The following is a 13,567-nucleotide window of genomic DNA, read 5'->3' as shown; positions in this document are numbered from 1 at the left end:
TTAGGTAAGTGCCAGGGGCATTGGGGTTAAAATCAGTCAAAGGGCGAGACAATGCAAGGACAAAGAAATATTAAGTAAAAGGGCGAGGCAATGCAAGGACAAAAAAAAATGTAGAGACAAAAGAAATGGTCAGTAAAAGGGCCAGACAATGCAAGGACGAAATATATGGTTAGTAAAAGAGCCAGACAATGCAAGGACGAAATAAATGATTAGTAAAAGTGCCAGACAATGCAAGGACGAAAGAAATGATTAGTAAAAGAGCCAGACAATGCAAGGACTAAAGAAATGATTAGTAAAAGTGCCAGATAATGCAAGGTCGAAAGAAATGGTTAGTAAAAGGGCCAGACAATGCAAGGACGAAATAAATGGTTAGTAAAAAGGCCACACAATGAAAGGATGAAATAAATGGTTAGTAAAAGGGCCAGACAATGCAAGAACGAAATAAATGGTTAGTAAAAAGGCCAGACAATGAAAGGATGTAATAAATGATTAGTAAAAGAGCCAGACAATGCAAGGACGAAAGAAATGGTTAGTAAAAGGGCCAGACAATGCAAGGACGAAAGAAATGGTTAGTAAAAGGGCCAAACAATGCAAGGACGAAAGAAATGGTTAGTAAAAGGGCCAGACAATGCAAGGACGAAAGAAATGGTTAGTAAAAGGGCCAAACAATGCAAGGACGAAAGAAATGGTTAGTAAAAGGGCCAGGCAATGCAAGGACGAAAGAAATGGTTAGTAAAAGGGCCAGACAATGCAAGGACGAAAGAAATGGTTTGTAAAAGGGCCAGACAATGCAAGGACGAAAGAAATGGTTAGTAAAAGGGCCAGACAATGCAAGGACGAAAGAAATGGTTAGTAAAAGGGCCAGACAATGCAAGGACGAAAGAAATGGTTAGTAAAAGGGCCAGACAATGCAAGGACGAAAGAAATGGTTAGTAAAAGGGCCAGACAATGGAAGGACGAAAGAAATGGTTAGTAAAAGGGCCAGGCAATGCAAGGACGAAAGAAATGGTTAGTAAAAGGGCCAGACAATGCAAGGTCGAAAGAAATGGTTAGTAAAAGGGCCAAACAATGCAAGGACGAAAGAAATGGTTAGTAAAAGGGCCAGACAATTCAAGGACGAAAGAAATGGTTAGTAAAAGGGCCAGACAATGCAAGGACGAAAGAAATGGTTAGTAAAAGGGACAGACAATGCAAGGACGAAAGAAATGGTTAGTAAAAGGGCCAGACAATGCAAGGACGAAAGAAATGGTTAGTAAAAGGGCCAAACAATGCAAGGACGAAAGAAATGGTTAGTAAAAGGGCCAGACATTGCAAGGACGAAAGAAATGGTTAGTAAAAGGGCCAGGCAATGCAAGGACGAAAGAAATGGTTAGTAAAAGGGCCAGACAATGCAAGGACGAAAGAAATGGTTAGTAAAAGGGCCAGACAATGCAAGGACGAAAGAAATGGTTAGTAAAAGGGCCAGACAATGCAAGGACGAAAGAAATGGTTTGTAAAAGGGCCAGGCAATGCAAGGACGAAAGAAATGGTTAGTAAAAGGGCCAGGCAATGCAAGGACGAAAGAAATGGTTAGTAAAAGGGACAGACAATGCAAGGACGAAATAAATGGTTAGTAAAAGGGACAGACAATGCAAGGACGAAATAAATGGTTAGTAAAAGGGCCAGACAATGGAAGGACGAAAGAAATGGTTAGTAAAAGGGCCAGGCAATGCAAGGACGAAAGAAATGGTTAGTAAAAGGGCCAGACAATGCAAGGTCGAAAGAAATGGTTAGTAAAAGGGCCAGACAATGGAAGGACGAAATAAATGGTTAGTAAAAGGGCCAGACAATGGAAGGACGAAATAAATGGTTAGTAAAAGGGCCAGACAATGAAAGGATGAAAGAAATGATTAGTAAAAGGGCCAGACAATGCAAGAACGAAAGAAATGGTTAGTAAAAGGGCCAGACAATGGAAGGACGAAAAAATGGTTAGTAAAAGGGCCAGACAATGGAAGGACGACAGAAATGGTTAGTAAAAGGGCCAGACAATGCAAGGTCGAAAGAAATGGTTAGTAAAAGGGCCAGACAATGGAAGGACGAAATAAATGGTTAGTAAAAAGGCCAGACAATGCAAGGATGAAATAAATGATTAGTAAAAGAACCAGACAATGCAAGGACGAAAGAAATGATTAGTAAAAGGGCCAGACAATGGAAGGACGAAAAGAAATGATTAGTAAAAGGGCCAGACAATGCAAGAACGAAAGAAATGGTTGGTAAAAGGGCCAGACAATGGAAGGACGAAAGAAATGGTTAGTAAAAGGGCCAGACAATGGAAGGACGAAAGAAATGGTTAGTAAAAGGGCCAGACAATGCAAGGTCGAAAGAAATGGTTAGTAAAAGGGCCAGACAATGGAAGGACGAAATAAATGGTTAGTAAAAAGGCCAGACAATGAAAGGATGAAATAAATGATTAGTAAAAGAACCAGACAATGCAAGGACGAAAGAAATGATTAGTAAAAGGGCCAGACAATGGAAGGACGAAAGAAATGGTTAGTAAAAGGGCCAGACAATGCAAGAACGAAATAAATGGTTAGTAAAAAGGCCAGACAATGAAAGGATGAAATAAATGATTAGTAAAAGAGCCAGACAATGCAAGGACGAAAGAAATAATTAGTAAAAGGGCCAAACAATGCAAGGACGAAAGAAATGGTTAGTAAAAGGGCCAGACAATGCAAGGACGAAAGAAATGGTTAGTAAAAGGGCCAGACAATGCAAGGACGAAATAAATGGTTAGTAAAAGGGCCAAACAATGCAAGGACGAAAGAAATGATTAGTAAAAGGGCCAGACAATGCAAGGACGAAATAAATGGTTAGTAAAAGGGCCAGACAATGCAAGGACGAAAGAAATGGTTAGTAAAAGGGCAAGACAATGCAAGGACGAAAGAAATGGTTAGTAAAAGGGCCAGACAATGCAAGGACGAAAGAAATGGTTAGTAAAAGGGCCAGACAATGCAAGGACGAAAGAAATGGTTAGTAAAAGGGCCAGACATTGCAAGGACGAAATAAATGGTTAGTAAAAGGGCCAGACAATGCAAGGACGAAAGAAATGATTAGTAAAAGGGCCAAACAATGCAAGGACGAAATAAATGGTTAGTAAAAGGGCCAGACAATGCAAGGACGAAAGAAATGGTTAGTTAAAGGGGCAGACAATGCAAGGTCGAAAGAAATGGTAACATAAAGGGCGAGACAATGCAAGGACGAAAGAAATGGTTAGTTAAAGGGCCAGATAATGCAAGGACGAAAGAAATGGTAATATAAAGGGCCAGACAATGCAAGGACGAAAGAAATGGTTAGTTAAAGGGGCAGACAATGCAAGGTCGAAAGAAATGGTAACATATAGGGCCAGACAATGCAAGGACGAAAGAAATGGTTAGTTAAAGGGCCAGATAATGGAAGGAGGGCCAGACAATGCAAAGACGAAAGAAATGGTTAGTAAAAGGGGCAGACAATGCAAGGTCGAAAGAAATGGTAACATAAAGGGCGAGACAATGCAAGGACAAAAGAAATGGTAAGTCAAATGGCGAGACAATGTAAGGACGAAAGAAATGGTGAGTAAAAGGGCCAGACAATGGAAGGACGAAAGAAATTGTGAGTAAAAGGGCCAGACAATGCAAGAACGAAAGAAATGATTAGTAAAAGGGCCAGACAATGCAAGGACGAAAAAAATGGTTAGTAAAAGGGGCAGACAATGCAAGGTCGAAAGAAATGGTAACAAAAAGGGCGAGACAATGCAAGGACAAAAGAAATGGTAAGTCAAATGGCGAGACAATGTAAGGACGAAAGAAATGGTCAGTAAAATGGCGAGACAATGTAAGGACGAAAGAAATGGTTAGTAAAAGGGCCAAACAATGCAAGGTCGAAAGAAATGGTGAGTAAAAGGGCCAGACAATGCAAGAACGAAAGAAATGGTGAGTAAAAGGGCCAGACAATGGAAGGACGAAATAAATGGTTAGTAAAAGGGGCAGACAATGCAAGGTCGAAAGAAATGGTAACAAAAAGGGCGAGACAATGCAAGGACAAAAGAAATGGTAAGTCAAATGGCGAGACAATGTAAGGACGAAAGAAATGGTCAGTAAAATGGCGAGACAATGTAAGGACGAAAGAAATGGTTAGTAAAAGGGCCAGACAATGCAAGGTCGAAAGAAATGGTCAGTAAAAGGGCCAGACAATGCAAGGACGAAAGAAATGGTCAGTAAAAGGGCCAGACAATGCAAGGACGAAAGAAATGATTAGAAAAAGGGCCAAACAATGCAAGGACGAAAGAAATGATTAGTAAAAGGGCCAGATAATGCAAGGACGAAAGAAATGGTTAGTAAAAGGGCCAAACAATGCAAGAACGAAAGAAATGGTTAGTAAAAGGGCCAAACAATGCAAGAACGAAAGAAATGGTCAGTAAAAGGGCCAAACAATGGAAGGACGAAAGAAATGGTCAGCAAAAGGGCCAGACAATGCAAGAACGAAAGAAATGGTCAGCAAAAGGGCCAGACAATGCAAGAACGAAAGAAATGGTCAGTAAAAGGGCCAGCCAATGCAAGAACGGAACGAAAGAAATGGTTAGTAAAAGGGCCAGACAATGCAAGAACGAAAGAAATGGTCAGTAAAAGGGCCAGACAATGGAAGGACGAAAGAAATGATTAGTAAAAGGGCCAGACAATGCAAGGACGAAAGAAATGGTCAGTAAAAGGGCCAGACAATGGAAGGACGAAAGAAATGGTTAGTAAAAGGGCCAGACAATGCAAGGTCGAAAGAAATGGTTAGTAAAAGGGCCAGACAATGGAAGGACGAAAGAAATGATTAGTAAAAGGGCCAGACAATGCAAGAACGAAATAAATGGTTAGTAAAAGGGCCAGACAATGCAAGAACGAAAGAAATGGTTAGTAAAAGGGCCAAACAATGGAAGGACGAAAGAAATGGTTAGAAAAAGGGCCAGACAATGCAAGAACGAAAGAAATGGTTAGTAAAAGGGCCAAACAATGCAAGGACGAAAGAAATGGTCAGTAAAAGGGCCAGACAATGCAAGAACGAAAGAAATGGTCAATAAAAGGGCCAAACAATGCAAGGACGAAAGAAATGGTCAGTAAAAGGGCCAGACAATGCAAGAACGAAAGAAATGGTCAATAAAAGGGCCAAACAATGCAAGGACGAAAGAAATGATTAATAAAAGGGCCAGACAATGGAAGGACGAAATAAATGATTAGTAAAAGGGCCAGACAATGGAAGGACAAAAGAAATGGTCAGTAAAAGGGCCAGACAATGGAAGGACGAAATAAAATGGTCAGTAAAAGGGCCAGACAATGCAAGGACGAAAGAAATGGTCAGTATTAGGGCCAGACAATGCAAGGACGAAAGAAATGGTCAGTAAAAGGGCCAGACAATGCAAGGACGAAATAAATGGTCAGTAAAAGGGCCAGACAATGCAAGGACGAAAGAAATGGTCAGTAAAAGGGCCAGACAATGCAAGGACGAAAGAAATGGTTAGTAAAAGGGCCAGACAATGGAAGGACGAAAGAAATGGTTAGTAAAAGGGCCAAACAATGCAAGGACGAAATAAATGGTTAGTAAAAGGGCCAGACAATGCAAGAACGAAAGAAATGGTCATTAAAAGGGCCAGACAATGCAAGGACGAAAGAAATGGTCAGTAAAAGGGCCAGACAATGCAAGAACGAAATAAATGGTTAGTAAAAGGGCCAGACAATGCAAGGTCGAAAGAAATGGTTAGTAAAAGGGCCAGACAATGCAAGGACGAAAGAAATGGTTAGTAAAAGGGCCAGACAATGCAAGAACGAAAGAAATGGTTAGTAAAAGGGCCAGACAATGCAAGGTCGAAAGAAATGGTTAGTAAAAGGGTCAGACAATGGAAGGACGAAAGAAATGGTTAGTAAAAGGGCCAAACAATGCAAGGTCGAAAGAAATGGTTAGTAAAAGGGCCAGACAATGCAAGGACGAAAGAAATGGTTAGTAAAAGGGCCAGACAATGCAAGGTCGAAAGAAATGGTTAGTAAAAGGGCCAGACAATGGAAGGACAAAAGAAATGGTTAGTAAAAGGGCCAGACAATGCAAGGTCGAAAGAAATGGTTAGTAAAAGGGCCAGACAATGCAAGGTCGAAAGAAATGGTTAGTAAAAGGGCAAGACAATGCAAGGACGAAAGAAATGGTTAGTAAAAGGGCCAGACAATGAAAGGACGAAAGAAATGGTTAGTAAAAGGGCCAGACAATGCAAGGTCGAAAGAAATGGTTAGTAAAAGGGCCAGACAATGCAAGGTCGAAAGAAATGGTTAGTAAAAGGGCCAGACAATGCAAGGTCGAAAGAAATGGTTAGTAAAAGGGCCAGACATTGCAAGAACGAAAGAAATGGTTAGTAAAAGGGCCAGACAATGCAAGGACGAAAGAAATGATTAGTAAAAGGGCCAGACAATGCAAGGTCGAAAGAAATGGTTAGTAAAAGGGCCAGACAATGGAAGGACGAAAGAAATGGTTAGTAAAAGGGCCAGACAATGGAAGGACGAAATAAATGGTTAGTAAAAGGGCCAGACAATGGAAGGTCGAAAGAAATGGTTAGTAAAAGGGCCAGACAATGGAAGGTCGAAAGAAATGGTTAGTAAAAGGGCCAGACAATGGAAGGACGAAAGAAATGGTTAGTAAAAGGGCCAGACAATGAAAGGACGAAAGAAATGGTTAGTAAAAGGGCCAGACAATGAAAGGATGAAAGAAATGATTAGTAAAAGGACCAGACAATGCAAGAACGAAATAAATGGTTAGTACAAGGGCCAGACAATGGAAGAACGAAATAAATGGTTAGTAAAAGGGCCAGACAATGGAATGACGAAAGAAATGGTCAGTAAAAGGGCCAGACAATGCAAGAACGAAATAAATGGTTAGTAAAAGGGCCAGACAATGCAAGAACGAAATAAATGGTTAGTAAAAGGGCCAGACAATGCAAGAACGAAATAAATGGTTAGTAAAAGGGCCAGACAATGCAAGGACGAAAGAAATGGTCAGTAAAAGGGCCAGACAATGCAAGGTCGAAAGAAATGGTTAGTAAAAGGGCCACACAATGCAAGGACGAAAGAAATGGTTAGTAAAAGGGCCAGACAATGCAAGGTCGAAAGAAATGGTTAGTAAAAGGGCCACACAATGCAAGGACGAAAGAAATGGTTAGTAAAAGGGCCACACAATGCAAGGACGAAAGAAATGGTCAGTAAAAGGGCCACACAATGCAAGGACGAAAGAAATGGTTAGTAAAAGGGCCACACAATGCAAGGACGAAAGAAATGGTCAGTAAAAGGGCCAGACAATGCAAGGTCGAAAAAAATGGTTAGTAAAAGGGCCACACAATGCAAGGACGAAAAAAATGGTCAGTAAAAGGGCCAGACAATGGAAGGACGAAAGAAATGGTTAGTAAAAGGGCCAGACAATGCAAGGTCGAAAGAAATGGTTAGTAAAAGGGCCAGACAATGCAAGGTCGAAAGAAATGGTAAGTAAAAGGGCGGGGCAATGCAAGGACGAAATAAATGGTTAGTAAAAGGGCCAGACAATGCAAGAACGAAAGAAATGGTTAGTAAAAGGGCCAGACAATGCAAGAACGAAAGAAATGGTTAGTAAAAGGGCCAGACAATGCAAGGTCGAAAGAAATGGTTAGTAAAAGGGCCAGACAATGGAAGGACGAAAGAAATGGTCAGTAAAAGGGCCAGACAATGCAAGAACGAAAGAAATGGTCAGTAAAAGGGCCAGACAATGCAAGGACGAAAGAAATGGTTAGTAAAAGGGCCAGACAATGCAAGGTCGAAAGAAATGGTTAGTAAAAGGGCCAGACAATGCAAGGTCGAAAGAAATGGTTAGTAAAAGGGCCACACAATGCAAGGTCGAAAGAAATGGTCAGTAAAAGGGCCAGACAATGGAAGGACGAAAGAAATGGTTAGTAAAAGGGCCAGACAATGCAAGGACGAAAGAAATGGTCAGTAAAAGGGCCAGACAATGCAAGGTCGAAAGAAATGGTTAGTAAAAGGGCCAGACAATGCAAGGTCGAAAGAAATGGTTAGTAAAAGGGCCAGACAATGCAAGGTCGAAATAAATGGTAACAAAAAGGGCGAGATAATGCAAGGACAAAAGAAATGGTAAGTCAAATGGCGAGACAATGTAAGGACGAAAGAAATGGTGAGTAAAAGGGCGAGACAATGTCAGGACGAAAGAAATGGTTAGTCAATGGGCGGGGCAATGCAAGGACAACAGAAACGGTTAGTCAAATGGCGAGACAATGCAAAGACAAAAGAAATGGTTAGTCAAACGGCGAGACAATGCAAGGACGAAAGAAATGGTGAGTAAAAGGCGAGACAATGGAAGGACAAAAGAAATGGTTAGTAAAAGGGAGAGACAATGCAAGGAAAAAACAATTGGTTAGTCAAAAGGCGAGACAATGTAAGGACAAAAGAAATGGTAAGTCATAAGGCGAGACACTGCAAAGACAAAAGAAATGGAAAGTCAAAGGGCGAGACAATGCAAGGACAACAGAAATGGTTAGTGAAAGGGCGGGACAATGCAAGGACAAAATAGATGGTTAGTCAAAGGGAGAGATAATGCAAGGACAACAGAAATGGTTAGTCAAAGGGCGAGACAATGCAAGGACAACAGAAATGGTTAGTGAAAGGGCGAGACAATTGAAGGTTAAAATAGATGGTTAGTCAAAGGGCGAGACAATGCAAGGACAACAGAAATGGTTAGTCAAAAGGCGAGACAGTGAAAGGACAACAGAAATGGTAAGTCAAAAGGCGAGACACTGCAAGGACAAACAAAATTGTTAGTTTAAGGGCGAGACAATGCAAAACAAAATAAATGGTTAGTAAAAGGGCGAGACAATGCAAGGACATATAATGGGTTAGCCTAAGGGCGAGGCAGTTCAAGGAAAACAGAAATGGTTAGTCAAAGGGCGAGACAATGCAAGGACAAAATAAATGGTAAGTAAAAGGGCGAGACAATGCAAGGACAAAATAGATTATAAGTCAAAAGGCGAGACAATGCAAGGACAAAAAAGGTCAGTAAAAGGGCGAGACAATGTAAGGACGAAATAAATGGTTACTCAAAGGGCGAGACACTGCAAGAACAACAAAAATGGTTAGTCAATGTAAGGCCAACACAAATGGTTAGTCAAAGGGCGAGACAATGAACGAACAAAAGAAATGGTTAGCCAAAGGGCGAGACACTGCGAGGACAAAAGAAATGGTTAGTAAATGGGCGAGACACGGCAAGGACAAAATAATTAGTTAGTCAAAGGGCGAGACAATGCAAGGACAAAAGAAATGGTAATTCAATGGGCGAGACACTGCAAGGACAACAGAAATGGTTTTTAAAAGGGCGAGACAATGCAAGGACAAACGAAATGGTAATTCAATGGGCGAGACAATGCAAGGACAAAAGAAATGGTAATTCAATGGGCGAGACAATGCAAGGACAAAAGAAATGGTTTGTAAAAGGGCGAGACAATGCAAGGACAAGAGAAATGGTAGGTCAAAGGGCGAGACAGTTAGAGGACAAAATAAATGGTTAGTCTAAGGCCGAGACAATGCATGGACAAGAGAAATGGTTAGTCTAAGGGCGAGACATTGCAAGGACAACAACAATGGTACGTCAAAGGGCGAGATAATGCAAGGACAAAAGAAATGATTTGTAAAAGGGCGAGACGATGCAATGCCAAAGGAAATGGTTATACAAAGATCGAGACAATGCAAGGACAAAAATTGGTTTGTGAAGTGACAAGAAAGGCAAGACAAAGCAAGGACAAAGGCAAATCGTGACACTTAAACTGTTTAACTTATAACCAGAACAACTGAATATGTTGCGGTGCAAACGTAAGGGCCTTTCTTTGTGCAAAAGTTGGTAAAAACGACCAAAACATAAAAAAGCTCAAACAAAATTCAATTTTTCATTTATTTTTCAGCCTTTATATTTTGCAAGCACTTAACATACATACTTTGCAACATATGTAGAATATTTATCAGACTGGCTTAAAAACATTTGCATTTGTTTGGTAAATCTTTCTACAAATTCAATAGAATTGCGGCTTTGTGGTTACGGATTGTTTCAAGTATTTGCATTTGTGTTACCAGGAAGTAAATGGAATTCACTACTTTCACTATGATATTGAATATCTTTACTACTAAAATTATATCATCAATAAACCACAAGACATTGTTGATTTTGTATTCTGGAGCATTTTGAAAGATACATTTGTGTTTTCAGTATTTTTTTATTTAAAAATCTAGTGCCATCTGCCTATTAACCTAGATTCGTTTGAAGTAACTAGCTATAATATATTCAGCATGACTTTGTCATGATTTTTTTCTAATGTTCTAGATTTTTCTGTTTATTCCATTTATACATATTTTAGAATAAACAAGATATTAATAGAATTTCAGCGAACGTTTTTTGAGGATTCTTGTAGTACAATCTAGGACATTTTCATTTTGAATGTATGGTGAAAATGGAGAATTTTTTTATTTAAAGCTGCACTCTCACAGATTGAATGTTTTGACGCCTTTTTTAAACGTTTTTTTGTGTTGGAATTATTTTGTGAAAATGCATGGAAACCAGTGATATAAGACTTTTGAAAAAAACAGATCGCAGGTTTCCATATTTATGTTCAAAAAGTGATGTTTTATGCATTTTTCTAGGTAGTCGTTTCCATGTATATATATTGTTTAACGACTTTGATGAGAATGTGGAAATGCTTTTTCAAGCAAAGTTCTAACAAATCAAATTCTTGCTCGACTCAGTTCGTAAAACTCCAAAACATATTGAAAAAGACGTATGATTTACTCTAGAACAAAGATTGTTGCTCAAACTACTTCTTGTGTTACAGTAGATGTATTTGGAGTATCACAATACTTGAACGTTATCAGGATATCCGTGAAACAAATTAAGCGATATTCCATTTCATTGATAAAGATTTTGATACATTTTGACGCAATCTTATCCCCGCATTCAGCTCACACAAATTGTTAAGACCATTATCTAGCGCGTTATTGGCCTAAGAATATAGACCCTGGGATGCGGTGAGGAGGGAGGGGCGGTGGTGTAAGTGTCCATTCTGGTTATTATATGGAGCGGGGCATATAAGGAGTGACCCTAACATAAGTTTAGCCCATTAGGCAGCGCGTTATTGGCCTTGAAAAACGACCATAGGTTATGATGAGGAGGGAGGGGTGTAAGTGTCTACCCTGGGTATTTTATGGAGCGGGGCATAAAAGGAGTGACCCTAACATAAGTTTAGCCCATTAGGCAGCGTGTTATTGGCGTCAGAATATCTACCCTAGGTTACGAAGAGGAGTGAGGGGCGGGGTTGTAAGTGTCTATCCTGGGTATTATATGGAGCGGAGCATATAAGGACAGGCCATAACATAAATTAAGTCCGTTATGCAGCACGTTATTGGCCTTAGAATATATTTCCCGGGATGTGATGAGGAGAGAGTGGCAGATTTGTGTCTACCCTGGGTATTGTATGTAGCGGGGCATGGAGTGGCCCTAAAACCACCTACCGAACTTGTAGACCTCATCGACTCCAGTGGCGGCCGTCCACCTGTGGAAGCATCCCTCGTTGATGTCCACGTATAGGAGCTGCTGGGTCCGCTCATCCCAGTGGGGACCCTCGCCGATTGACGTACAGCTCTTCTCGATCAACGTCTCTACCTGCATCCTTTATGAACCGGAAATGGAACAAACAAAAATGGAATGATTAACATCAAGAATTAAAACAAGGATGGTTTGTAATAAATTTATTCCGGTGGAAGACAATTTTCAAAAGAGCTTTAAGTTGAAGGGAATGAATTTGATGAAATTGCTTAAGATAGAAAAAAGAAAACAAATATCTAAGAAGGTGGTGGTTATGGTCATGATGATGATCATGATGATGGTGGTGATGATGATGATGATGATGATGATGATGATGATGATGATGATGATGATGGTGGTGATGATGATGATGATGATGATGATGATGATGATGATGATGATGATGATGATGATGATGATGATGATGATGATGATGATGATGATGATGATGATGATCATGATGATGATGATGATGATGATGATGATGATGATGATGATGATGATGATGATGATGATGATGATGATGATGATGATGATGATGATGATGGTGGTGATGATGATGATGATGATGATGATGATGATGATGATGATGATGATGATGATGATGATGATGATCATGATGATCATGATGATTATAATGATGATGATAGTGGTGGTGGTGGTGGTGGTGGTGATGGAGATGTTGCTGTGGGTCGATTTCCTTAATGTCGACGAAACACATTGTGTTTCATGTTAGATAGAGACAGTTATTAGGCTTGAGCTTTAGCTCAAAAATTTGCTAATAGACCACAAAATTCAACACATGGGCAAAAGTACCAGATCTCAAATAAATTCAGATTGTGAAACATAACTGGAATATTTTTTTATTGATTGGAAAACTCCTGGCTGTCCTGGTTTGGACCTCATTGAAATTAGATTGCATAATTATCCTATAGATAAGATACTACAGGGGAGGGAACTCAAGCTATGAATAGATTTTCTGAATATGATTCCCACCTTTCGCTATGTTGTCCGTTTAACTCTGCTGTACGTTTACAATATAATTTTTCCGACTAATGAAATACACTGATTCAATTTGTACTGATAATGTCATAAAAATAAAATACTTTAGATTCTTGCCTAAGAGGTGGTGGTGGTGGTGGTGGTGGTGATGGTCGTAGTAGTGTTAATGGTTGTGAGTGCCATCCCATCACTCATAAACCCTTTTGAATATCCTACAGAAGGAATCAATCGCTCAAGCCGTTCAGTAATACCGGTGCTTTGATAAATTATTGCAATCATTGTGCATAATAATGTGTGTGCAGAAGCTTTTGTTATAAAGTTATTGTTTTCGTAACTTGATACTGTTCTACATGTTCCATATCAATATCATGCACGCAGCATAGAAGCGTACAATATCTGCAACAAACAATGCAATATCAAATACCATTCAGAATGTAACATTATTTACCTGTTTTGCAGTTCCTTCCGTTGTAATACTGTGTTTCTTTCAAATTCTTAATCTTCCAAGCTTCCGCTACATGAATACCAGTACAATATTAATGTACAATGGACGATTTAAAACTTAATAGTCTCGTATCTTAGTCACTGATAACGTTAACACTTATCAAACAAACGAAGACCTTCACATTTAACCCTCCTAGACAAACATCACAATCAAGCGTTTAACAGCGTTTAATGTATTTGATGTATACTTAAAGCTGCACGTTCATAGATTATACGTTATTACAACTTTTTTTTTGTCTTGGAACGAACCAATTTTTGCGACAATCCATGGAAACCAGTTATATAAGACTGCTGACAAAAAAATAGATCACAGATTTTTATATTTAATTTGTCGATTTTTTGTCAACAAACTTGCATTATTGGGTTGCAGATATTTACGCAAAAATTTGCTTTTTCCAAGACAAAAAAATAAAAAGGTTGT

The 13,567-nt window shown here is 39.6% G+C and overlaps 1 protein-coding gene across 1 annotated transcript in view; it reads right to left on the bottom strand.

Annotated features, from left to right (window-relative positions):
• LOC128214074 (regucalcin-like) overlaps nt 1-13,297 on the bottom strand; it is a 17,375-nt gene extending 4,078 nt beyond the window's left edge. The window contains exons 1-2 of the mRNA XM_052920327.1: nt 13,091-13,297; nt 11,568-11,725 (exon numbers count right to left, since the gene is read on the bottom strand). Coding sequence (XP_052776287.1) covers nt 11,568-11,724 — 157 coding nt within the window. The 5' untranslated portion in view covers nt 11,725; nt 13,091-13,297. The remainder of the gene's footprint in view (nt 1-11,567; nt 11,726-13,090) is intronic.
• Between the last annotated feature and the right edge of the window lie 270 nt (nt 13,298-13,567).

This window comes from Mya arenaria, chromosome 13, assembly GCF_026914265.1.
Source record: "Mya arenaria isolate MELC-2E11 chromosome 13, ASM2691426v1".
NCBI lineage: Eukaryota > Metazoa > Mollusca > Bivalvia > Myida > Myidae > Mya > Mya arenaria.
The sequence above is the reverse complement of the archived record's forward strand: the minus strand, read 5'-3'. Positions and strand labels throughout refer to the sequence as shown.